The following is a 27,515-nucleotide window of genomic DNA, read 5'->3' as shown; positions in this document are numbered from 1 at the left end:
ACAATTTTAAGGACACTTTATCTTTCTAAATGATATTATTTTAAAATGACGCTTCAAATTCAAATCCCACATTCACAAGATGCTTATTATGTCTTAAAGGTTGAAGCAGAAGGCAGATGTGAAGGAGGAAGACAGGGTCCCTCTGAAGAGGTGGAGAGCTGGGAACAGCACGGTTAAACCTGCCGTGGCCTCAGGCACACAGGAGCACTCAGGAAGGGCTCTCATACGGGCAGATGGGGTGTCTGACACTGGTTTGCAGCGGGTTCTGGAAAACACTGCTTAATCAGCTCCCGCATCAGATGAAACTGACCTCTTAGGTTTCCTCACAACAGTCAACAGCCACAATTCTACAACACGCATTACGACAGACGAAGGCCACCATACCAACTGGGACCCCATAGCTAATTAGATTTGTTAGTGGAGGAGCCTAGGGACGTCTGATCCAAACGTAGCCCACGACAAACCACAAGCCCCAGCACGCAGGCCCTGACTCAGCGCTGCTGGTGATGCTGGAACATCCTTTCGTTCACTCACTGAACAGTGCTCTGCGGGCAGAGGCCAAGTGCTGAAAATACAGCTCTGAGCACGGCCTCTGAGCTCCTGTGGCCCAGCATCCAATGGAGGAACTGGACGTTAAACAGAAAATAGGCACACTCAAGCCCACACTGCTGCTGTGCTGAGCTCTGCAGAAGAGCGAGAGGCCGTGCTGGACAGTGTGAGAGGGGCTGCTCTGAGACCTGGCACCTGAGCCAGGCCTGAGAGAGTGGCAGGAGCTGGAAGGGCACCAGCACGTGCAAAGGTCCTGTGCAAGGGACGACAGGGGCCCAGTGCGGCCGAACGACAGTGAGCCAGGACTGCCTGGTGCAGACGGAGCTGGATGGTAACACGGGGCAGGCAGGCCTGGGTGGAGGGGCCAGGGAGAAACCAGTGGGGGGTCTTCAGTCCAAAAGGAAAGAATAGAGTTTAAGGATCTCTTTATCCACTGTGCAAAGGATAGACTGAATGCAAGGTCAAGACTGGAAGTGGAGGGCTTTGCCGGTGGTTCAGTGGTTAAGAATCCACCATCAATGGGACATGGGTTCAGTCCCTGCTCTGGGAAGATTCCATATGCCACGGGGCAACTAAAACCCATGCATCACAACTACCAAGCCTGTGCTCTGGAGCCCAGGAGCCACAAGTACCAAGCCTGAGCGCCGTGAGCCCACGCTCCACAACAAGAGAAGGCCGTGCGCTGCAACTCTGCTGACCACAACTAAAGCCTGCTTGCAGCAACGGAGACCCAGCACAACCAAAGACAGACACATACATAAATAAAAACTTTAAAAAACAAATGGAAGTGGACAGCCCAGTGGTTCCCTAAGTCATGCAGGTGGGAGAAGCTGGTGGCCCAGAACCCCAGGGGCAGTAGAAGCAGGGGAACTGGAAAGAGCTGCTGGAGGTGGACCCAGGTGTGACTGAGAGGGTGGATGTGGGGCAAAGAGGCATCCAGAAGATGCCAGTGAACCCGCCCCAAAACAATTTTCCCAGTAAGCTTTCCCACTCCAAGTGGTAGAAATGTAGGAACAAAGTATTAGTTACTCCAAGAGTCTAAGATACAGAAAACTGGTGTTAAGTACTATTTACACATGACCTATGCTCAGAGGCAGACTACTACAAATTATAGGCAACCCTAACACTGTTCTGAACTCAGGGAGTTTGGTTCACTGCTGTAGCAGGGCCTCAGTGAGCAGGAGTTGAGCTTCTAGAATAAGAACATAAACTATGATGATTTCACTGCAAGAAAGTACCAGTTATCCACATAGTAAAGATGACTGCCTGAAATGGAAATCCAACAAACATTCCCCACAAAGCGCTCTGAGACTGAAACCCAGACAGACAGACATTGTGCCCTGCCTTGAGCCAGGAATGTACTTGGTGGGATGTCCCTCCCAAGCAGACTGCTGGCTTTAGGGTAATACAAAAATATACATACTTTAATAATTAATAATAATCACAAATATCCTAATAATTTCTCAACTGTCCATAATAATCAAAACATAGAAAAAACAAGATGTATAGGTAAAATCTTCCAGAAGGAACTACCGGAGTGAAATGAACATTTACTATGTATTTCAAGACATTTATTTAACACATGTTTGTTTTCAAAAAAAAAGGAAGCATCCCGCAGTTAAATTAGTTTGGAAATCGTTGACTCAAACAGGTTTCATCACACAATTTAGCAGTCTGGCATGTTACCCAGCAAAAGGGGAATAAGTCTGTCTTTCTTCAGCTTTCCTTAATCTGGAAACCTCCCACCTCAAGAGAGCCAATAACATGTCAACCAGTGTTTCACAGAACCCGGTTTGGGAACCCTTGTCTATCAATTAAATAACACAAGGGCACTATGAATAACAAAAAAACCAAACCACTTGCTTTTTACTAACTACACTGGACAAGAAAAAACATCAATAAGTTAAATATAAACCTCATATTTAAGACCAAAAAAAAGGGAGGGCGGATTTGTAATATAAGTAAATTTGATGTGTTTTCTGAATAGCCAGTAATGAATTAACATGTTAACCACCAAAGGGGCCTATTACTAGCTCAATATCTGTTAATCATGAGCCACTCAGCAAAACTCAGGCCTAAATATTTGACTTTAGACCAAAATTTTATTTTTAAGTTTTTAGAAGACAAATGTTCTAATTTACCTCTAGTTTCCTAACCTTTGGACACAAGGCATAAAATGCTTCTGAAAGGAACTTGAGAAGCAAAATTTAAACAAAGCTAGAACTGAAAATCATTTAAAAGAGTTAGGCCATCTCCACTGACGTGGGACCTATATACGATGGACTGCTACTCAGCCATACGAAAGAAGGAAATAACGTGATCTGCAGCAACATGAATGCAACTGGAGACCATCAGAGCCAGCCGGAGACAGAGGGACGAGCACCACAGGCACCAGCTACCCGTGAAACCTGAAATATGACACTAACGAAGCTGTCCGTGACAGACACAGACTCACGGATGCGAGAACAGACTGGTGGATGCGAGAGGGGAGTGACTGGGGAGGGCTGGGGGGGAGAGTTTGGGACTATCAGGTGCTAACTATCACACACAGAACGGATAAGCAGCATCCAACAGTACAGCACAGAGAACTATATTCAACATCCTACGATGAATCAGAACGGAAGAGAATATACAGAATGAATACGTATATGTCAAACGGAGTCACTTTGCTATACGGCAGAAATTAACACGTTGTAAATCAACTACACGTCAGTTAAAAATAAATAAACCATCTTCATCATATTACTTTTACTATTTGCAAAGGAAAAAAAAAAAAAAAAAAAACAAGACAATTCGGATTTCATTACCAAATGGAGTGGTCCAGGGGGCGGGCTGGGTATTAAAGATAGTTTTGCAGCAAAGTCTTTTATGTGATTGTCAACTTCGAAATCTTTACAGAACTTCAGATGAGTCAATAAACTGAAATTGAAAGAAAAATCAAATCACAAAATAAATATGAGCATCTAATCATCGTCTTCTGAACTGCTAATCAGAGCTGAAGTCTCTGCTCCAGGAGTTCCAGGACTTCTCACCGCCAGGGGAGTACTCTGGGTGTGGGAGCCCAGAAGTCCGGCTGCCCAGGGTGCAGGCAGGCTTTCTGGGGGGCGGGTGCAGACTCACCAGGAGAGACAGTCCTTGAGGGCGTTGTAATAGGGGAACCTGGAGACCACGCACACCGCGAAGGGCACGAAGCAGCCGGCCGCGCCCCCACCTGGCCCCAGCGCCTCCCAGTGCGTCTTGCCGTTGTAGAAGCAGTACTCATCCTGGAGAAAAGCAACAGCACTGTCACTTCCCGTCAAATCCTGGCAAGGCCTGGTCTCCAGTTTCAATGGTGCTGGTATCTCCAGACGGAGAGGAGCCTGGACGGGGGCTGGACAGCCGTCTTGCACACATCTGGCCGGTCCCGCCTGCGTCATTGCCTCACAAGAGAGAGCACCAACCTTTCCACCAACACTGACGGAGCCCGTGGGGAGCTCGCTCTGAGTGAGGCGCTGGGGCTACAGAGACGGTAAGACTGGCCCCTGCCCGGGAGAAGCTCGCTGCCTTCAGTGAAAGGGGTGCACAGTCAGAATACAGTGAGACACAAGAAGGGGTCCCCACTTAGGCAAAAGGCCATATTCAAGAGGGCTGGGGGCCAAGTGGGCATCGTGGACTGAGGAGGGGGCAGGAGAGGCCTCGGCCCATGATGGGGGGATAGCCACCAGAAAAGAACACAGCAGAGGGATTCTAAAGGCATAGCTCTCTGCACAGCTCACAAAGGGCACAATATTGGAGGGCCCACCATGTGTGTGGAGAAAACATAATTCCAAAAGATCCACGCCCCGCAAGGTCCACAGCAGCACTGCTTACAGTAGCCAAGACATGGAAACAAGCTGTGTCCCTCCACAGATGAAAGGATGAAGAAGAGGCGGTGAGTGCACACGGTGGAATATTACTCAGCCATAAGAAAGGATGAAATAATGGCATTCGCAGTAACGTGGATGGACCTAGACATTATCGCACTAAGTGAAGTAAGCCAGAGGAAGACAAATATCAAACGACACCGCTTATATGCAGAATCTAAAACGATGCAACAGTGAACTCAGTAACAAAACAGAAATAAATTCACAGAAAACAAATTTATGATGACCAAAAGGGTAAAGGGGGAGGGATAAATTGGGATTTGGGGATTAAAATGCGTACACTTCTACATATAAAATAAACAGCAAAGACCTACTGTATAGCACAGGGAACTATATTCCATATCTTATAATAACCTGTAAAGGAAAAGATCTTAAAAAGTGTGTGTGTGTGTGTGTGTGTGTGTATATATATATATATGTATAACTGAATCACTTTGCCACACACTGAAACTAATACAATATTGTAAATCAACTATATTTCAATAAAAAAAATTTTTTTTAACTATGCAAAAAATATCAGGGACCCCTCATCTGGGCCCTAGGGGAGTCTTCTTCAGGGTTGGAAGTAGGCAGCTGATTACCCTGTACTTTACGGTCCGTCATGGTCCCTACAAACTCCCCAAGGCCAGCTGGGTCACACACACCTACCCTGCCCAGAAAGCACTCCCCAAATGCTTGATGACTGAGTCATCTTCTCAAAACCTAAGCCCAGGCACCTGACACACAGGAAAACAGCCCCAGTTCCCTCCGCTGAGGAGCAGAGAAGCAGGATGTGGTTTACATACACCATGGAATATCACAGCAGCCGTGAAAAGGAGGGAAGCCCTGGCACCTGCTCCAACACGGGCGAGCTCTGAAGACATCACACTAAGTGGGAAAAAGCCAGATACAGAAGGACACATGTCGTATGATTCCACCGACATGAAATGTCCAAAACAGGCACAGCCACAGAGGCAGAGAGCAGACGAGCAGTGGCCCAGGGCTGGGGGCAGCGGGGACTGGGGAGTGCTGCTAATGAGACCCCACCACCTTCTGGGGTGATAAACACGTCCTGGAACTAGACGGTGGGGATGGTGGCTCGGCACCACGAACATACTTAACGCCATTGAACTACACATTTTTTAATAGTTAAAATAGTGATGGCCACGTAGTTTGTATTTCACTGCAAAATAACCCCACGACCTAGACGCAGTTTCAGAAGGAAGCTGTGCAAACCACGTACGTGCAGGGGTCGGTAGTACTGCGCCACCACGCCGTAGGTTCTGTTGCCGCAGACGTCGGTCAGCACCAGAAAGTGGACACAGTCCTCTCTGGGCTCAGAGGCCACACACAAGCCCCCTGTAGGCAGAGAAAAGAAAGAAGGAGCTTCAGTCCAGCCATGTGGGGTCTGCCCTGAGGCCTGGGCTAACCATAAGTGACAGGACACGTCCCCCCCACCCCATGGTCACATGTGGCTCTTTGACGGCCAGTCATGTTAACTCCTCCGGCCATGCAGCGCCTTCCTCGGGGACCCCCCACCAGCAGCAGTGTCTCTGCGGGTACTCTGTGCTCTGAAGCCTTCGTGAAGGGTCGGGGGACAGGCCCCCAGGCAGAACCTTCAGGCTACACCTGGAGCAGAGACTAGGTCCCAAGCCCAGCGGGGAAGGGGTGTCCCTGCCTCTGCAGGTTTTAATCCCGAAGACCAGGAAACCCCATCAATTTCTTGGCGGAGTCTCCAGACAGGCCCTTCTGTCAAGTCCTCTGACCCAAGTTCTCTACAACCAGGGAGAAAGTGAAGCCAGAACAGAAGCCCGCTCATCAGCAGGCACTGGCTCGTGGAGGAAAAGGCCAGCCCATGCATACCTGGGAAGCAGAGCTGCGGCAGAGCGAGCAGGTCCACGCCGTTGGGGATGTTCACGTCCTCGGGGTCCGGGCCCCTAGGGCCGCCGGGGACGCCCTTCCCCAGCTCCACTCTGGGCCTCTCTCTCTTCTTCCGGAAGGAGCGCTTCCTGTTCTTAGCCAGCGTCATGCAGTTCACAGCGGCGGGCTGACTGTCCTCCTTCATGACAAAAGGAGGCACGAAGACCGACAGCACCTCTGGATCTAGAGAAGACGGGCCCTTGACTCCCTTCCTCTGGGCAACCTGGGGCAGGCGGAAATGAGAGTCAGCACCGAGGCCCTGCGCTGTCCAGCCCTCAGGGAGCATCCACGGCCTGTCTTCTGGCCTCTCCAGCCCCCAAACCCCAGGCGAGTTCAGCAGCGTGTGCCTGGCTTGTTCCACCAGCAGCTCAAGATGATAAGACCTGCTTTTAGGGACTCTCAGGCCCTCTTCTCCGTGAGCGACAGACCCTCTCAGAGCCTGGTTGTTCAGCCGCTGACACAGACACCAAACTGGCCCCTCAGCTCCAAGGCTCCAGCTCCAAGGCTCCAGCACCGCGATAAGAGACCAGAGTTCAGATCCCAGCGCCACGAGAACCACAGCAGATAACTTGGCCCCTCTGAGTTTCCCTTTCAAGAGGTGAGTTCAGGGACTAAGCGAAGGGACCCAGTTCAAGTCTCCTGAGCCCCCTCAGAGACTGGTGCAGAGGGTGAGACCCGAGAAGGGCTCTGCATCTTACCAGATCCACACAGACACATTTGCTGACACCGCCTAATGCCTGCTCCTTGGAAGAAAAGCTATGACATAGACAGCATATTAAAAGCAGATAATATCACTTTGCTGACAAAGGTCCATACAGTCAAAGCTATGCTTTTTCCAGTAGTATCCAGGTATGGATGTGGGAGTTAGACTTATAAAGAAGGGTGAGTGCCAAAGAATTGATGCTTTCAAACTGTGGTGCTGGAGAAGATTCTTGAGAATCCCTTGGAGAGCAAGGAGATCAAACCAGTCAATCCTAAAGGAAATAAACCCTGAATGTTCATTGATGCTGAAGCTGAAGCTCTAATACTTTGGCCACCTGATGCGAAGAACTGACTCATTAGAAAAGACCCTGATGCAGGGAAAGATTGAGGGCAGGAAGAGGGGTCGACAGAGGATGAGATGGCTGGATGGCATCACTGACTCAATGGTCATGAGTTTGAGCAAGCTCCAGGAGATAGTGAAGGACAGGGTAGCCTGGCGTGCTGCAGTCCATGGGCTCACAAAGAGTCAGACACGACTTGGCAACTGAACAACAAGACTGCCATGCCAGCCGGGCCACCACGCACGTTGCTTGTGTCACCTCTGACGCAGAGGGACACAAAGGGGAGTGAGGGAGGCCCTGCTGGACACAGAGAGGAGCTGCCTCCTCCCCTGCATCGACACGGCCGTCCCAGCATCCACAAAAGGGGCTCTTTTAGCCTCAATTCTTTTCAGCTGTAACTTGGTCCAAGAGTTTTTTAAGTTTTATCTTTTCGCTCTTCCCCCAAATAACATAAGGCATCTTCTAACACCTTCTTATCAAACTAAATACCTAATGGAGTTCTTTCTGGGGAGTTATGACTAAACAAACATAGGCGCCAGGTTGATGTCAGATTTTCTGAGGAAGGTATATGAACCTCAGTCTGTGAGTGAGAAGGAGGGGTGCCAAGCCAGCTAAAGATAGACAAGTTTAAAACAGGACTCTCTGGGTATAAAAGGTAGGGAAGGAAAGAGGTGGCCTGCGGCACGGTGGGGAGTGGGTATCCTAGGGCCTTTGAGGAACCCTAGACATGACGTGAGGAAGAACACCACTGTCACCAGGAAAACGTGACCTTGCCTGGCAAAGAAGGAACAGCCAGCAGCAACATTTCAATAAGAATCAGAGGTACAACAGGGGACGCCTAGACTTCAAAGGACTTCTATAATGACAGCATTTTCAGTCACTAAATACACTCTAAGCTCAACACGCTCATTTTCATGAGATGTAATCTGAATTCAGGTGACAGTTTGTTTATTCTTCGGGGGAAAAGTTACTGCCAAGGACCAGTAGGTCCTTGGTCAGTAGGAACCAAGATCAAACATGGGAAACCTTATTGTATAATTTAAAATCTTCATGTATGGAAGGAAACCTTGTCTTCACACGTTTAAAACCCTCCCTAAAACCTTCCTTTCAAACTCCGGCAGTTTGGACCGATCCACTATGAACACATGCTGGTCTACTTCCTCCTCGTGTGAGATGCTGCATCCACAGAGACTGGGCAGCGCCTCCCCTCAAGGTGCAACAGCTCCTAGAGCAGACCACAGTCCACAGCCAGAGAACAAACAAGCCCTCTCCACACGGCATGAGACAGCTTTTGTTGTTGTCGTTGCTAGAAAAGTGAAAGTCGCTCAGTCGCGTCTGACTCTTTGCAACCCCAGGGACTATACAGTCCATGGAATTTTCCAGGCCAGAATACTGGAGTGGGTTGCCATGCCCCTCTCCAGGGCATCAGCCCGACCCAGGGACCGAACCTGCATCCTTACATCTTGTGCATTGGCAAGCTGGCTCTTTACCGCTAGCACCACCCGGGAAGCCAGACCTAAAAAAAGGTCTTTGTTTCTACTCATCACCACCCTCACTAAGTACTCCAAGCAGGGATCCCACAGCGCGTCCCGGGTCAGACAGGCCCCTACACTGCTTGTGCACCCGGGCAGCAGCCGGTCCGCTTCCAAAGCCAGGGAGCCCAAGCTGCTGGTGCCCGAAGTCCTCGGTCGCCTCGATACACGCGCCTGTCACAATGCTGTGCTCTTTGCTCTGCGGGACAGTGCCCAGCTCATGCCTCAGCCCCCTCCTCACCAGCAACCGCTCCTCTCTCACACTCACTGGAGGGGGCCTCTCCTCACCCTGCAGCCAGGGCCACACGCCCCCTGCAGCCTCACGCCTGGCTCATCACCTCCTGGAATGTCACCATTCGGAGTCCACCTCCCCTCTCACAGCACCGCCAGAGCGTCGCCGCCGACACAGTGGCCCTGTGTCACCCTTGGAAGGGTGCAGGGATGCGCTACCCTCCTCTTTCTGGGCCCACAGTCAGCACACAGGATGGCCCTGTGGGGGTGCTGCTCATCCAGTCCCTCCCTGGCACTCGTGATCTCTGGAGGCGTGTTCAGTCTGCACAGAAAATTATGCTAAAGCCCATGAACTCTATAACTCCCACTACTTACCTTCAGTCACTGAAAGTGATGTGGCCACAGTGCAGCCAACCTGGTACTTAGCAGTTCATCACACATCTGTCTGTGTTTTCCCCAAAATGGAAATCCTTATTGTCTCCTCTGATTAGATAAGCAATACAGTCTCATTTTTACAAAATAATAATAATATAGAAATAATACTAGGAAGGGAATACCTCCCCCATAATCCCATGACTGTAAAGCAATGCTCTACATCGCATGGGACACAGGCTGATCATTTCCTAAATGTATAAATGATTTTTTCATAAACGCAATCATCATACTTAAATGACTTCATTAGCCTTTCCCCATGTAACCATACAGTGTGCTGACTCCCCTGTTGACACTTTGCGCTAAGTCTCTCCAGTCCTGTCTCTTTGTGACCCCACGGCCTGTAGCCTACCAAGCTCCTCTGTCCATGTGTATCTCCAGGCGAGAGCACTGGAGTGGGTTGCCATGCCCTCCTCCAGGGACTCTGCTCGACCCAGGGATCAAACCCACCCCTGTTATGTCTCCTGCACTGGCAGGGGGGCTCTTTACCACTAGCGCCACCAGGGAAGCTCATGTGGACACTTTAGGGTGTCCCACTGTGGACAGTTTAGCACTACTTTTGCCCAATCCCCTTCTGACAGAAAGCTGGGTTGTTCTCTAGTCTTCATCACGCTAAACAACGGGCAGTTACCTGTACGTGCTTGGGCATCTCTGACTCTATAATTAGACTAAACTACTGAAAGTGCAACCCTTGACCCCAAAGGGTTCATATTACTCTCTGATACATACTGCAACTGCCCCTCACCCGCCCCACCCCCAGGAGGAAGACTGAGGTCCTTTTTCACAAACTCCACCCAGGGTAGTTTCCTGCTCTGGTCTCCCAGACAAGAACTTACTAAAAAGTAAAAACCACAACACTCTAAATTCGTTAGATGATATAACGGCATTGATTTTCACTATGGGACTGGCTATCATTTGTGAAATAAAACAGAAATAGATTTTTTTTTTTTAATGCTCTAGGAAAGTCCAACACAGTCACCAGTAGCCACATTGGACTACTTAAATTAATTAAAACTAAATGAAATATAAATTTAGTTCCTCACTGGCACTAGCCACACTTTAAGCAGCCAGTAGCCTCCTGCGGCCAGCTGTCACCACACTGTGTGGTGAAGGTGACCAACACTGGTTGCCATCATCTGGAAAGTTCTGTTGGATGGTGCTGCTCTAGAAATTGAAAGCCAGAGGCCTTCCGCTAAAAAAAAAAAAAAAAAAAACATAAAAATGTGCTTCCATACACAAGATTTATGCCAGCAACCTACACTATGAAAGGGGCTCTGAGCACTTTTCCATCATCCTGTGACGGATTTATGATGGATGGCTTCGCATCTCTGTGTCTAGTCTCCATAGCAACCAAGGAGTGGAGGGAAATGTAACTGACCACAGTAACTCACTAGGGATTGAACTGTATGCTTGCATTCTTTGTCACTAACCTCAATAAAACTAACACCACCCCATCTAAGGAATAAATAAAACCAAAAGTTAGGACACTACACTATCCTAACATCAAGCTGGTTATGTCTCATATCTCTGGGCTTCTGTTTTCATGTGTCACCAAATAGGAATGACTGAATCAGAGACAAATGATGATTTTTAAGAAGTAAAAGCTGAACCTCATTTAAAAGACTTGGAAAACAGTGGAAACAGTGGCAGACTTTATTTTTGGGGGGCTCCAAAATCACTGCAGATGATGACTGCAGCCATGATATTAAAAGACGCTTACTCCTTGGAAGGAAAGTTATGACCAACCTAGATGGCATATTAAAAAGCAGAGACATTACTTTCCCAACAAAGGTCCATCTAGTCAAAGCTGTGGTTTTTCCAGTAGCCATGTATGGATGTGAGAGTTCAACTATAAGAAAGCTGAGTGCTGAAGAAGTGATGCTTTTGAACTGTGGTTTTGGAGAAGACTCTTGAGAGTCCCTTGGACTGCAAGGAGATCCAACCAGTCCATCCTAAAAGAAATCAGTCCTGAATATTCATTGGAAGGACTGATGTTGAAGCTGAAACTCCAATACTCTGGACACCTGATGTGAAGAGCTGACTCATCTGAAAAGACCCTGATCCTGGGATAGATTGAGGGCAGGGGGAGAAGGGGACAACAGAGGATGAGATGGTTGGATGGAATCACCAACTCAGCGGACATAGGTTGGAGTAAGCTCTGGGAGTTGCTGATGAACAGGGAGGCCTGGCGTGCTGCAGTCCATGGGGTTGCAAAGAGTCAGACACGACTGAGCGACTGAACTGAACTGAAAAGACTTGGACATTCAAAATAATATAACAGCTGAAAATAGAACTGAATGAATGATATGCTATGTTTGGTTACCTGTAACATTAATGTTGGTCTTAGAAGGAGGATGTTACTCCACCCCACAACACTGCTTTTTCTCCTGCTCCTTCAACCACTGTTCCTCCCATCCTCTGCCCAAGCCCTAACAGAAGCCAAGTATAGAAAACAGGATGAAGACTCAAATGCAGAATGGCCGACGGCCCACTTGCCTTGGGAAATGCTGCAGTCTGTTTAGCTCAGGAAAGTACCACTGCAAATATTCCAGTTGATTCACCCCTTCACATCACAGCAGCTAAGAGACAGTGTTGTAATCGCTAGAGACACAAGACAGCCTAACTGCGGAGATCACAACCGAAACCAGGTCATTTCCCGTCAGAAGAAAAAGGGGGGAATGCCACTTGGCACTGAGAGGCAGGGAGATGGCTCGACTCAATCCACAAGGGTCAGAGGACACGAGAGACCGAAGAGGGACCCAGACGGAGAGGAGTGACTGAGAGAGGAGGGACATGCAGAAATCGTGGAAATTGGCCTTATACTAAAGCCGAGGAGTAGAGACCACTACGCCACTACCAGACATGCATCAGGATCATTTCACAACGTTTAGCGCCTCTGGGTAATGTCCATTCAACCCGGCAGCCTTAAATACTCAAATGCCTTTCTCTGCCTTTCCTCAATGTCATCTGGAACCAGAGGAAAGGACCTGCCAGGGTAAGGGCAGCAGGGTCAGGGACTCTGAACACACCGGGCATCGCCACTAACAAGAGAGAAATGACAGCGTCACAGGCATCTGGGGCAAGGGGGAGGGTAGCAGACCCACTCCAGAGAGAGCCAGGGCTCCGGAACTAAGACAAAGTGAGAACACAGGGAAGAAACAAGGAGAATGTCTCAAGCTGCCGTCCCAGAGAAAGGGATAGGAGCTTGCCACTTCGGCTACCAGGGTGCAGAGCGGAGAACAGGGAGAGGCAGACTGTCAAGTGTTTTACAGCGAAAAACAGCTCCTTTCATCGCTTACCATCTAAATGCAAAATACATTAAGGCGGTCCTTAAATCTACCAAGAACATCCTTATGACCTGCCTAGAACAGCCCCGGCACCTAGGAGACACAGAATCTGTGGAATGACTGAAATCACTCAACAGAGGACAAAGATTTGGTCCTGGAGGGCTCGGAAGTGCAGGCGGCCCGGCCACGTCTCCACCTGGCCCAGATGGGCGTCCTGAGACGGAGAAGCCAAGCGGCCGAAGCGCTTAAGAAGCAGGCCGACGGACGCGCGCGGTCTCCAGCCCGCTCTCCGCGGTGCGCCTGCACCGGGTCCCGCCAGAGCGGTCTTCCGGAAAGAGGGGAGCGGGCGGGAGCCCCTAGCCCGCCGCCGCTCGCGACTCCACCGCGGCTGGGGGGCCGGCCGGCAGCTGCTCCCACACCCGCGGCTGGAGGCGGTCGCCGCGCCGGACCTGGACGCAGCGCCCCAGCCCCGCGGACGCCTGGGGCTCCGTGCGCACAGGCCTGTCGCCGCTGCCCCGCCCCGCCCGCGCCGTGACCGCGCCTCGCCCTCACCTGCTCCGGGCCGCGAAGGCTGTCCCGGGGGGCCCCCAGCAGCGCGCACAGCTCCAGCAGCCCCGAGGGCAGCGCCGGGTGATGCGGCGCGGCCTCCGCCATGGCTGCCCCGCGGCCGCGGCCGACTGGGCACACCGGGCTCGGGCGCCTCGGGCCACTCGGCCCGGACTTCGGGCCGCAACCCCGCCCGCCGCTTGGGCCAGCACCCGCGCGAGCCGCAGCCGGCTGGTCCTCCGACAGCGCGGCCCGCTGGGCGGGGCTCGGGGCGGGGCCAGGTGTGGGGGCGGGGCCTTGGGAGGCGGGGCGGGGAGGTCCGGGCCCATCCGAGAGGGGCGGGGCCTGGAGAGGCGAAGTGAGGAGGCGGGGCCTGTCGGAGAGGGGCGAGGCCTGCGGGGCCGGCCCAGGGCCTGGCGCGCGAGCTCTTCGTTTCCTAAACGGCTCCGCGGGCTCCGGCGCGTGCGCGGCGTCTGCGAGCCCCACGCTCCAGTCCGTCAGCCTATCCTCTCTCCCAGCGGCCGCCTCCGCTCCCGGGAAACCCGGAAGAGGTGGGCAGGGTCGCCAGGTGGGCTCGGACCCGCTCACGAGCGCCGTGGGTGCGGGAGTCTCCTGCAAGTCCCTGAGCCCAACCCTGGAAGGAGTAAAAGGCCAAGGCCACCTCGTGCCGCCGCCGACTCCAGGAAGCCCTCCTGCAAGCAGGGCCGTGGAGTTGGCCTGGCCGGGCGTTGGATGGCAGGAAAGGCCGGCGAGCCAAGGGCGCCCGGTTAATAACTTTGCCTGCTTAACCTAAGACTGCCCAAATCAGCGATGAGATTGAGTAAAATTCAGCAGGAAAGGGGGCGGGGTGGGCGGTGCTAGAATAGAACCCGGGGAGCGCGGGACTGAGGAGGGTCGGGGGATGGACAGAGCTCTTCCCCTACAAGCAGGCCTGGCTTGTTCCCAGTGGACCGTGAGCCTCCCCAGCCACAGGCTGGGGCCAAGAGGCTGGTTTCGGTGCCTGGCCACTGACACAGAATTGGACACAGGCCCCAGTCCTATTTTTGCCTCCCAGCAGACCTTGGACAGCATCTGTAAAACCGGGTGGGAAATGATGGCAAAGGAACTCTTCTAGTTCTAGTTATCTATGATTCTTTAAAAAAAAAAAAAAACTGAAATGCTTAATAATAATGTCAAACAGTAACGACAAAACAAGGTCAAAATCAAAACAGGGTTGAAAAAAAAAAAAAAAACAGGGTTGGGGTGGGGTGGATCCGGAGGCCAAAGGATTCCTTCAACGTTTCCAGCCTGGTGAGGCCCCACCAGCTGCAGCCTGACTCACGCGGGATTTGTGTTTCACTGTTAAGTCATCAAAGATCATGAGTCAAATCTGGCGGCTGCCCGACATCGCTGGCCTTCATTGGTAAGCCCTGACCGGTAGTGGCAGCCACTGACTTTAAAAGAAAGACAGATTTTGCTCACACTGGTCTGGCTCTCTCCACTGTGTTGGGGTTGTTGGCGGTCTCAGTGGAGGGCAAAGTGGAGTCTGTCACCTGAGAACTTGCAGTCCTCAGGAGGCTCACAGACGCCGCTGGAGGTGTGCACAGCAGAGTCGTGGGCTTGCAGGGACCTGGGCTGGCGTCTGCCCCAAGTGAGCTGCGTGACAGTCGCTTTCCTCGCTGCCCCAGCCTTGGCTTCCTGTGTATTCACACGCTGCCCGGTGTGGCCAGGACTCAGGAGATAAACACGAGGCAGCGATCTCGGTGGGGACCTGGTGAGGCTCACACAGGCACAGGTGTCCCTTTTCCTCCTGCAGGTGGAAGGGTTTAAGGAGGGGAGCTTAAGAAAGTCCCGCCGGGCTGTGGACGGGGCTATACGATTCCGCCTTTTCTAGGGCCTTCCTTTCCTCATCCTTAGCATTGGAGAAGGGACCAGGTGATCTTGAAGGGGCTCCTGGCACCTCACTCTTGCTTTTTGATGAGCCCCTGTTGCTCATTCCTTAGGGACTTCCTAGTGCCTGCAGTGAGATTTGCCCCATTCTTGAGAGTGCTGATGGACTGGAGATAGAAGTGGACGTAGCCAGCAATCAAAATCGCCAGTGCCTCTAGCTGACGTGCAGATGAGGGAGGAAGGGAACCACTGAGCCTAGCTGACAAGCCCACGGCTGGGGTGGGTATCGTCAGAGTCAAGGTGAGAACTTGAGTTCTTTAACCTGATGAGTTAAAGAACTTGCTGGCACAGTACCTGCCTGGCAACAGTCTTTCACAAATAGTTTCCCCTCCCTCCCCTCCAGCCTGTGTAATTTGTTTACTGTTCGGTCCGACTCTCAGGATTACTGTGCAGATCAAGTGGGAAAATAGGTGTGAAAATGTTTCTGAACCATAAAGTACTGATGCAGAAATAGGGGGCACACACACCATTGTGAATTTATTAAATGACACTAGATTGTTTACCTTGAAATGATTGATTTTCTGGAATGGAATTTGGCTTCCGTAAGTTATTTTTTTAATAGTATTTATAAGGACTGCAGTCTATCAACACTTCTTTGGGCATTTTAGCAAGGATTAGGTGTTAACTACAATTCTTTTGAAAAAATATAGGGAATGATGGGGGAGCTTCATAGCATTGGATTTAGCAGTGATTTGCATCTGACATCAAAAACACAGGCAATGAAAGGAAAGTAGATGATTTCATCAAAACTAAACAGTTTCGGTGCAACAGAGGGCAATGTGGAAAAAGCAAAAAGGCATTCCACAGAATAAGAGAAAATGTTTGCAAATCATATGTCTGATAAGGGATTAATAGTCCATAGCTCAACAGCAAAAAAACCCAATTTAAAAAAATGTAGAAAGGATTAATAGATGTTTCACCAAAGAAGATATACAAAAAGTACAGAAATATGTGTTCACTAAGCACCAGAGAAATGCAAATCAAACCCCACCCCACCTCACACACAGTAGGATAACTACTATTAAAAAATAAAAGAGGACTTTATCCACAGTTTGCCACAGTGTGGATAAACTGGAACCCTTGTACATTGTTGGTAGGAATGTAAAATAGTGCAGTCACCGCAGAAAATGGTATGGCTGTTTCTCAAAAAATTAAACATAGAATTGCCATTTGATCCAGCAGTTCAACTCCTGGATAGCTGTGCAAAATAACTGAAAGCAGGGACTCAAGTATTTGTGCTCCCATGTTTTTAACAGCATTTTTAGAATAGCCAGAAGGTAATGACCCAGACATCCATCAGTGGATGGATGGATAAACAGATATTCTTTTACTTTCAATAAAAAAGCTGTGACCTCACTCTATTTCACACGTCTCCCCAGCTGGTTTAGTGCCGAGATGCACAGCTTTCTCTCCTGTTTCCTTTGCTGCTTCAGAGCTATATGTGATAGGATGTAGTATCTTCATATGTAGATATAAATATGCAAACGCAACCAGTTTATTGAGGACTTGGTGGTTGATATGAAAGTGAAATGGTCTCCAATGAAAAAACCTTGCCGTAACAACCACAGACATAGGGGACAAACAAGTCTGGTCTGGCAAACTCTCGTAGACATTCTCAAAGCAACATCCCTCTGTCCCTTGAAGAAGGGAGAAAGTAGGTGATCAGTGATGAGTAGGAGGGGTCTTGTCCACATGACCGCACGTGGGCACTGTAACTGTTCGGGCAGGCCAGCCATCACTCACCCCTGGATTAAACGTCCGCCCTGGGGACCTGCTCCACCCCGCCTCTGCCTGTGCCCCTTCCATGCCCCCCAGATTCGCCCACATTCCCCCAGATGCGTGGTACTTTCAGGCTTCCCTGCAGGCTACCTGACCTGCCCCTGCCCTACCCCACCTCCTCCCACTCGTGCAGGAAGACCACACGAGGAACAGGCAGGAGGCGGGCAGAGGAGCCTCCGGGACAGAAGACTTTGGCAGGCCTGTGGACATTGGATGGGACACCCTGCAGGCTGCTTGTGTGTGTCTGTGGTGGGGGGGTCTGGGCCCTTTCTTCCCTCTCCCGTGGCAGAAAGGGTGGGAGAATGTAAGACAGCCAGAGAGGGCAGTTACGATAGACGGCATGTAGGCTCTGGGCAGAGGGTGTCAGGTGATGCCCACATCATGGAGAGACGCGAGGTGATGGGGTCACAGCAGACAGGGCAGGCGCTGCTGGTCGTCAGGGTAACCACGGTGCAGGAAGGGCCCCCTCGCCCAGTGACCCTGCCCTGCCCAAGCAGCGCGCTCCTGCCCCAACCAGCCATACCCCCTCATTAAATTTTGCTTCCTCTTTAAAAAACTAATGAATAAGAGGAAGCCGTGTGTTGGGAATGCAAACCGCCGGGGCCCACGTGGAGACTGCCCAGTCTGCTCTCAGCATCTCGCGGAATTTTGCAGAGTGCACACAGTCTCTTCATGTTGGCTGCAGGAAAGGAGTCCGTGGAACACTTCAACAAACTCTTCTGCCAGGCCCTTCCCTGAGCTGTGGAGGACCGGGCGTTGGCCAAACCCAGGCAGCTGTGGTCCTATAGGCACCCTGAGCGACCTAAACCAGGCTTCAAAATCACTGAGCTGATGCTACATTTTGTCAGTTGCAAAATGGAAGTAATAGATTTCCCTCCTACAAATAAAAACCTTTAGCTCTGCTCAACAAACATTAATGCCAACCATATGCTGATCGCGGTCATGCGCAACAACTTTGGCTAGTAGCAGAGCTGAAGAGTCTCTTGGACTGCAAGAGATCAAACCAGTCAGTCTTAAAGGAAATCAACCCTGAATATTCATTGGAAGGACTGATGCTGAAGCTCCAGTTCTTTGGCCATCTGATGCAAAGAGCTGACTCATTGAAAGAGTCTGATGCTGGGAAGGATTGAGGGTCGGAGGAAAAGGGGGCAACGAAGAATGAGATGGTTGGATGGCATCACCGACTCAAAGGATATGAATCTGAGCAAACTCTGGGAGATAATGGAGGACAGAGGAGCCTGGCATGCTGCAGTTCATGGGGTCACACAGAGTCGAACACGACTTAGGGACTGAACAACAATCAAGTGCTGAATTGGAATCTGCCCTGACACGGATCCCGCCCGGTGCTCACGGCCGGATGACCCCGGGCACGCTGTTCTCACCCTGTCATCTCGGTTCCCAGTGCCCAGCTCTGTGTCTGGCACAAAGTACTAGGTGCACAAGGAGTAGCTGACAAATAAAAGCATAAGGTTCCGCTGACCATTGATCAGGGTCCACCTGTACAGTGGGGTGATGTTTAGCAGTGATTCACTGACCCGATAGTGAGTAAATAGAACAGTCACAGGAAAATATACACTATGATGTCATTTAATAAGCGTGGACAAAACACACACACATATAAGGAAGCCCTGGAGAGCCGAGTGTGGGGACAGCAACCTCAGCGCAGGGACAGGCTGGGTCTGTGCTCCTTCAGTGAGTGCGGCTGGGGGTATCTATATGAGGATGGATGGACGTGTCCTTTGTAAACACCTTATCAGGAAAAAAAAGAGAAAGTGGATGGTTTCATCTATTTCTGGAACTCTATTGTGTTTAACATAATACAGTAAAGATACTTCCCTAAATTCAGTCACCAAGAAACTACCCCAGCCCCCTGGTCCCTGAGGAGGTGGCCTGGAGCTAGGGAAAGGCTGAGATAGGACAGATGCAAGACGAAACGAGTGACCTCTAAAAGAAGCAGGGAAGACAGTCCGCTGCCTCCGGGGCTGTCTCAGGGCCCCAGCGGGCTGGCGGCCCAGGTGATGTCCACTCTGAAACTAGACCACCCCCCAAGAAGGGTCTCCCTTAAAGAAAAGTCTAGGCAGGAAAGGATGATAGAAGGAAGACCCGGGAACCTGTGGCCCCGGTGCCAAGAGCCTGCGTAGACGCCTGCTGCTGCAGAGTCAGAGCTGCCCAGGAGGCGCGGGCTCGGGGCGTGCACAGCTGGGTAATGGCACTCCTCCTCCTCTGCGCGAAGGCAGACAGGAAGCTGCGGTCCGGCTGCCTCTGTGTGCTTGGGCAAGAGGAAGGTGACAGATGTGAGAGCTGTCAACTCATCCGGACTAGGAATCAAGACAAATAAAAATAGATAGCTGACAGTAAACGGGTGGGAAAAGAGAAGTCAGGTACCAGCCCACTCGGGGGCCCCAGAGGGAAGCCCAAGGTCACTCAAGGTTGTCTCCCACTGCACCTGCTGTTCCCACTGCCCTGGAATGCATGCCCCCCTCCTTGCTCTGAGATAGCTCTGACTTACCTTTCATTGGCTCAGATACCTCCTCTTCCAGGAAGCCCTCCCTCCCTGCTTTCTGCACCCAGGCTGGGGCGATGGCCCTCCCCACCTCGTTGCTTCTCTTGAAATCTCATCGGGTCCCTCTGACCATGAGGTTCATATGCCCTGTGCCTGCCCTTGGGCTCCAACCTTGGAACCAGCCTGAACTCTTGGTTGATTCTGGCTCCAGAGCCTCAGGTCAGCCCCCCATCACGAGGGAACTTCTCCTGAGACAGGGTCCTGCCCAGCACCCATCAGATTGACAGGGTACCTGCACTGGGTGCAGAAAGACCCATGACCAGCCTCAGCTTCCATCCTTCGAGGGTGATGGCCATGCCAACCCAAGAGGCTGGGGTGAGGGCAAAGGGGACCCTTGGGAAATGCTGATGCCCCCCTCCACTCTGCCCCAGATTCTCCCCTCCTTGGGACCCCCAGCACGCTGCAGAGCCTGGCCGGGTTAGAGGGAGGCGAGAGACCACCCACAGCAATGGTGTGCCAATGGCCGCCGATTACACACCTAATTGGTGCTTTATGTGCGCAGGCGTGTTTTCTTATCCATCACCCCTACTGCCCATGACCAGGTGTCACTTCATATGGCAGGCAGGACCCACGGCCCAGCAAGGTAAGCCCCTTACCCCCGAGCACACAGCAGTGCTTGTGGGGAGGCAGATGTCCCTGAGTGGGTCACCTGTGAGAGCCCAGGCCCCCGCCAGGGGCGGACCTGCCCTACACAGGCCCCTCTGCAAGTGGTGCTTGCTTGGAAGTTATTAGGGCCTCACACGCTGGAGCGTTGTCATTAGACAAGGTTTTCAGACCATTTGGCCAAACCCACTCAACTCTTACTTCCCAGGGCAGTGAGAGTTCAAACCTGGAAGCACCCACTTCCCGTCACAAGGACAGATTCCCGAGAGAGGAGTTAGTCCGTGGAGGCTCTTAAGGAGTCTGTGGAGGCCAGTCCTACGCAGGGTCGTGGTCTCCCACTGGCCCGGAGGTGGTCCTGCGCCCACTAGAGGGACGGACGCCTTCTCCAAGGGTGCCCGGCTTGTCCAGCCTCATGGGGCAGTTCCAGCCTCATTACAGAAGCCTCCCTCTCCCCAGGGAAGCTCGGGTCAGCTCCGAGCTCCGTCCCACTTCACCTCCAAACCCCAAGCCAGGCTGAGCCCACGGGCGGGAGGGGCAGTGGCCTGAGGCCCAGCTGCTGCCCAGTCCCCTCCGTCTCAGCTGGCCACCCACGGAGCCACCAGTACCCATTTCCTGGTGTGCACGTGTGCATGTGTGTCTCTGTGTGTGTGTGTGAGCTTGGGGGTGTTGACAGCCACCCTGGTGGAGGGTGGCCAGGGTGAGGGAGGACCCTGGACCTGAGTCTCCCTGGCCCCGGCCCACGCCCACCAGGGTGGCCCGCTGAGGCATCCTTTCCAAGCACCTGGAGTCCTTCCAGGAACCACACGCAGGTCTTCACGGAAGGAAGGAGCCGCTCCCAAGTCTAGGAGTGCCCGCACTGGAGAGTTGGGGGGGCCGGGTGTGACATCAGCCTCAGATGAGGGCCTGGGGAGAGAGGGTGGGTTCGTTTAAAATGTCACTGCCTGAGACGCGGCCCTTGCTCCATGGCAGGTTCCGTTTGAGGAGCTCCTTCCCAAGCCAAGCCCTGGAGAGGGAGGGAGGCGTGACTGCAGTGCTCACCCGCCTCTGGCCCCAGGGGGTCCCTCAAGCGGGTCCTGCTGTTCTTGCTGCAAAAATTCCTCCGCAGCTGCTGCCCACCCCAGGCCAGGCCCCCAGAGAGGAGCAGAGGCCTCCAGGCCAGGGCGTGGAGCTCCGGGGGGGTCAGGAGAGGGCCCCGCCTGGCAGGTCTGCCTCCTGCTGCTCCGTTCTGATGCAGTGCCCACACACGGCCCTGCCCTTGTCCCTCCGCCCACGCTCGCTGGTACTTGGCACTGGGTTTTTCTAGTTCTGCACTGCCCAGCTTATAGGACACCAGCCATACATGGGCCAGCACTGCCTCAGGCAGGGGTGAAGGGCAGTTGCTCCCAAGTTCAAAGTCAGCACGGGAGAAGAATATCAAGCACCTCCTTACTAATCTGTACATTGATCCCAGCTGAAATGGTAATACCTTGGATGAGTTGAGTTAAATAAACGAACTATTAAAATGAATGTCATCTGTGTCTTTTCACTGTGGTTAATACAGCTGTAGGATTATGTCTGTGGCTGGCCTTCTGTTTCTCTTGCACAGCCCTAATCTGTAATGATCCTTGAAAACGAAGTTCGGAAGATGAATTCATCCGTGCACATAACATTGATGCTAATTGACATCTACTGTATGTCAGGAACGCAGACACAGCCAGCTGGGTTCCCACCCTCCAGAACCTCCCTAGAGGACCAGGTACCTAACCGAGGCGACGCTCCAAGGCAGTGCGGGCCCAGGATTCAGACTCACATCTCGGGGGCTGCTCCACACGCTTGCCCCCAAGCGCCCTGAAGTCTTGCTCAGTGTGGGTGTCTGCTTTTCCTTCTTGGAGACAGGCCAGCACAGGGCAAATTCCCTCTATGCCTCTCCCTTCCTGAGTGGCTGTCTTGTGCCTCTGTGTTTCTCTTTAAGTCCAACAGGGTGGTCATCTCAGCGGCTGACAGGGACCCTGAGCTGGGGTAAGTGATGTACGTTCCCAGGGCCAGCCCCCAGCGGCATCTTGGGCCATGGACTGGAACCTCATCCCACCAAACATAAAAGCAGGAGGAGGGATTCTAAAGATGGTGCCTATAGTTCAGTGTGCACTGTGGCGGATTTCTTACAATCATTTCGAACCTATTTTTATTGAGCGCTTTATAAAGACATGTAAATGAAGGTGCCGAGTCAACATGCAATTCTGCTCTTTCCCTTAAGGTGAAATCTTTATTTAGACTAAAATTCGTTTATGAAAAATAAGCTCTTCTTGAATAAACCAAGTTCCTCTCATGCCGTGATGTCTCCCCAAGTCTGTTTAATCCCCAAGCCAGTCAGAAAGGGCATCTTGTCGCGTCACCATGCTGGCTGCCATTGGCAAGAGATCCCGAGTCCTGGGGGATGGTTTTTTGGAAAGGAAAGCGTCTCAGTTCCACTCTGATTTTTGCCACCTTACCAATAACCTCAGATATGCAGATGACACCACCCTTATGGCAGAAAGTGAAGAGGAGCTAAAAAGCCTCTTGATGAAAGTGAAAGAGGACAGCGAAAAAGTTGGCTTAAAGCTCAACATTCAGAAAACGAAGATCATGGCATCCGGTCCCATCACTTCATGGGAAATAGATGGGGAAACAGTGGAAACAGTATCAGACTTTATTTTTGGGGGCTCCAAAATCGCTGCAGATGGTGATTGCAGCCATGAAATTAAAAGACGCTTACTTCTTGGAAGAAAAGTTATGACCAACCTAGATAGCATATTCAAAAGCAGAAACATTACTTGGCCGACTAAGGTCCTTCTAGTCAAGGCTATGGTTTTTCCTGCAGTCATGGATGGATGTGAGAGTTGGACTGTGAAGAAGGCTGAGCGCCGAAAAATTGATGCTTTTGAAGTGTGGTGTTGGAGAAGACTCTTGAGAGTCCCTTGGACTGCAAGGAGATCCAACCAGTCCATTCTGAAGGAGATTAACCCTGGGATTTCTTTGGAAGGAATGATGCTAACACTGAAGCTCCAGTACTTTGGCCACCTCATGAGAAGAGTTTACTCATTGGAGAAGACTGATGCTGGGAGGGATTGGGGGCAGGAGAAGAAGGGGACGACCGAGGATGAGATGGCTTGATGGCATCACTGACTCGATGGACGCGACTCTGAGTGAACTCCGGGAGATGGTGATGGACAGGGAGGCCTGGCGTGCTGCGATTCATGGGGTCGCAAAGTCGGACACGACTGAGCGACTGAAATGAACTGACCTGAACTGAACTGAAAGAGTCGGACGCGACTGAACTGACTGACTGACTGACTGATCATGAAAGCAGAGCATCCATGCCCTGGTTACACTTCCTGGCTCGTTCAGACCTGACAGATGCTCAACTGTACTCTAATTGGGAAAAATTAGAGAGAAACATGTAAATGATATATATATAGGCTTCCCAGGTGGCTCAGTGGTAAAGAATCTACCAGATTCAAGAGACGTGGGTTTGATCCCTGGGTGGGGAAGATCCCCTGGAGGAGGAAATGGCAACCCACTCTAGTATTCTCGCCTGGGGAATCCCATGGACAGAGAGGCGCCTGGTGGGCTACAGTTCATAGGGTCGCAAAGAGTTGGACAGACACGGCTGAGCGACTGAGGCTGCATTTATTAATAGATATACACGTAAGCAATATATTTACCATATATATACGATATACAAGGTATCACAACTTGCAAAACAGCAGAGCTCCTATTTTTGTTTATTTTAATTGAAGTAAAACAAAATTTTAATTTTGTTTAACTTAAAGTTGATAAGTGACTGAATTATGTATATATACATTCTTTTTCATATTCTTTGCCACTATGGCTTATCAGTCTGTTGAATATAGCTCCCCGCCCTGTGCAGTAGGACCTTGTTGCCCATCCATTCTCTGTGTGATGGTCTGCATCTGCTAACCCCAGGCTCTGAGTCTACCCGTCTCCCTCCCTCCCACTTGGCAACCACAAGCTGCTCACAGAGCTCCTTTTTAAACACTGAAGTGATATCTGCCGATCGATAACCGTACCCCTTGTCATTTTAGAATTATCTACGTCCTTTATCGCTGAATCCACACCACACTCCGCCAGATAAGACTGAATGTCCCTTTTGTTGTTGGGTTTTTTTTTTTTTTTTTGGCCATGCCCCGTGGCATGTTGGTTCTTAGCTCACCTCCTCCTGTAGAACCCACTCGGTGCTCTGGGCCAAGATCTTCACCAGGCCTACTTGATAAAACTCAGGCAGAGAGGAGACCCACGGCAGCGGAGTTGGGAGTCCACTGGAGGCCCAGGGAGCCCTCCGGTGCAGCAGAATGAAGAGCCGACTGCTGCTGCCAAAGCCTGGAGTCTCCCGCCCGCCATCACTTCAGCTCAGAGCATCTGTGTTTACCTGGCCTTTGGGGAGGAGCCCCACCTGCCCCCCCCCCCGCCGTGGTTTCTGGTGACCACCCCCAGGCTGCCCTCCTTGCTCAGCCTGGCCAGGTGGAGCCCCCTGAGGACAGGACCCAGCTTGGGGGCCTTGGCCTGGCCTTATCTGCCGTCCTGAGCCGACACTGTAGCCCCAGGGAGCCGGGCGGGCCCCTTGTGGCTGTTTCCCCACACATAGGCATGCACTGGCAGACGGACCAGTCCCCCCACCCCCCCCCCCCCCCCCGCCTCCTGTGGGACGAGTCCTAAGGGCCGACCTGGCAGAGCAGGAGGCGGGGGGTGGGGGTGGGGGTAGCACTCCAGCCCCTTGGTCTGTCTGGGCCCCTCCTCTGCCCCGGTCCCTAGGTTGCTCTCCCCGGGGCAGCACGTGACAGGGTCATCATTCACCTCCCTGCTCAGGGGGATTTACTGCTGCAGCCCCCTTAGCATGGCGCTCCAGCCCCCGCAGGCTGGCTTGTTCAGTCTCAGCTCCTGCCCACCCCCACCTCCCACTGAACTAGACTGGCTTCAGTAGCACTTCAGTAGCAGCTCTCTCTCCAGGTCCTTCAAGCCATCGTTCCCTCCCTCCTCTGCCACCCAGGGCTCAGAGGTGTGGCTCCTGGGGGCACTTCTGCAGAGAGGTTTGGGCTGCAAAGGCAGGTGTCCTCCAGACCTTTCTTCTCTTGGTGGCCGAGCAGCCCTGCTGGTCTGTGCCTTGGGCCTTCCAAGCCCTTGCTGTGGTTTTGGGGCAGTGAGGCACTTCCTTCTTCGCTTTCAGAGCCATCTTCCTGAGAAAGGGGTCATTTTAAAAACATATTTTAATTTTTTCCTGATATTCAGATAACTGTTCCTTATATTTGACTCATGATTACAGGTAATATAAAACCACTCAGTAAGGAGGATGCATAAGACACAGTTGATCCCTCTAATATTCCTTTTCCCTTCTTCCTTACTAACAGAACCTTTACAAGTGTACACTATAGTGAGTCGCAATTACTGGGGATGGCAAAGTGCCCAGCCAGAAAAAGGAAACTTCCCAGCCTTCTTTGAAAAGAGTGAGTGAGGAGCCATTGGGTACAGCTTCCAGGAAGGTTCTTATGCACTACCCTGTTTCTTTCTGTTCCCCTAGAGCTGGGACGTGTTGGCTGGATCTCTAGCAGACACTTTGCATCACAGGTGATAAAATGGCAGAGCAGAAAGCTAGAAGGCAGCTGCGTATCTGATAACTGTGGCATTCTACACCAACCCTGGACTATGTAGTTTCAGACTTTTCTAACATGAGAGAGCTTTTATCTTGCTTAAACCGTTGTTATTTGAGATTTTCTGACACGTGTTGCCTAATCTACTCCTGGCGGCTATGGAAGCTATCACTCTTACCTTTATTTTATAGAAAACAGTGCTGAGGACCTACTATGGGCTAGTCTCCAAGCTGGGATGTGTGTGAAAAATTGAAGTGCTCGTCACTTAGTCGTGTCCAGCTCTTGGCGACCCCATAGACTATAGCCTGTCAGGTTTGTCCGTGGAATTCTTCAGGCAAGAATACTGGAGTAGGTAGCTGGGATCGTGACATCTATTGTCTCATTCGTGCTCACAGTCATTCTACGAGGCAGGTGCCACTACCGCAGGGGAGGGGCACAGAGACTGCGCTCAGGGAAGGAAAAGGACCGGCAGCAGAGAGCGGGGCAGAGCGGAACTCTCCGGCCCTGGTCCCTTCCTGCTCCGGCCCAGATCCCACTTGGGATGACTAGTTTTCTGACCCCTCTCCTGCAAAGCCACAGTGTTGAGGGCTTGTCTGTTCACCATGGTCATGAATCCTCTTTCTGGATTCACTTGAACCCTTTGGCACTCAGCTTCTCCACCTGTAAAGTGGGGTTGGGGGGTGAGGCCAGTGTCAGACCCCCTCCTGGCTTCCACCTCTGGGATTCCAGCACAACCCATTCTGGGACTTCCCGCTGGTTTGGTTTGGTTTGAACCCTCCCCTTTCCACAAAGGGACAACTCCAGAAATGCTAACTGACACCCTGTCCAGATGGGGAGGAAAATTTTTCTGTAGTTTGAGAACCTTCTGGGTCAGACAGGAGCCCGTGGAAGCGAAAGAGGAAGTGCCCGTCTGTTTACCTCCCTCTGGTGACATCACGCTTCCTTGCTTTGTTGCAGAACCTGCAGGCCACAGACCCGCCCATCCCCTGGGAGCACCTCACTCAGCTGCTGCTCCAAAAGGGCTCACATAGGGCGCTGGCCTGTGCTCCAGAAACAGGAAATGCTAGTGTGGAGCTGGAGGTCCTCTCGTGGAGGTCTTTTCTCTTTAAAGCAGTTCTGGCTGCTTTTAGGGACAATTCCTGGAGTTCAAGCCCGGATTAACCGGGCCTCTCGCAGGCCGGTTCATAGTGCAGTCAGGGGGAGCGAGTCTGGAGGGAAGGGTCTGGGAGGCCTTGGGGGAACACAGAAGGGACAGGTCCTGGCCCCAGCTTTGCCGTTACAACCCAAGGGACCCCACTCAGGTCACTGGCTTCTTGGAACTGCATTTCCCACCAGGATGTAGAAACAGGAGAAAGTGGTGAAGTGGGTGGACCTGAGGACCCCCAGGGGGCTCCAGTGATGGTCTTGGGGCCACTGATGGCCAGCCAAATAGCCTCGGGCAAGTCACAGCCTCAGTTTCTCCATCTGTCTAATGAGCAGGTTGGAGCAGCTTGGGTCATGGTGAAAACTGGACACAATGAACTTGAAGCTCTAAAAGTGTACATGCTGTATCTAAAATAGATCAAAATCAGTAGTCTGCAGAGACACGTGGACACGTAG

General features: G+C 51.8%; 1 protein-coding gene across 2 annotated transcripts in view; it reads right to left on the bottom strand.

The window, feature by feature from the left end:
- Positions 1-13,637, bottom strand: part of DENND3 (DENN domain containing 3) — a 50,921-nt gene extending 37,284 nt beyond the window's left edge. For both annotated transcript variants that reach the window (XM_018058636.1, XM_018058637.1), the window contains exons 1-5: positions 13,428-13,637; positions 6,294-6,573; positions 5,674-5,789; positions 3,670-3,812; positions 3,357-3,468 (exon numbers count right to left, since the gene is read on the bottom strand). In XM_018058636.1, the coding sequence (XP_017914125.1) occupies positions 3,357-3,468; positions 3,670-3,812; positions 5,674-5,789; positions 6,294-6,573; positions 13,428-13,529 (753 nt within the window). In that variant the 5' untranslated portion in view covers positions 13,530-13,637. The remainder of the gene's footprint in view (positions 1-3,356; positions 3,469-3,669; positions 3,813-5,673; positions 5,790-6,293; positions 6,574-13,427) is intronic.

The sequence above is a fragment of the Capra hircus genome, chromosome 14, assembly GCF_001704415.2.
Source record: "Capra hircus breed San Clemente chromosome 14, ASM170441v1, whole genome shotgun sequence".
Classification (NCBI taxonomy): domain Eukaryota; kingdom Metazoa; phylum Chordata; class Mammalia; order Artiodactyla; family Bovidae; genus Capra; species Capra hircus.
The sequence above is the reverse complement of the archived record's forward strand: the minus strand, read 5'-3'. Positions and strand labels throughout refer to the sequence as shown.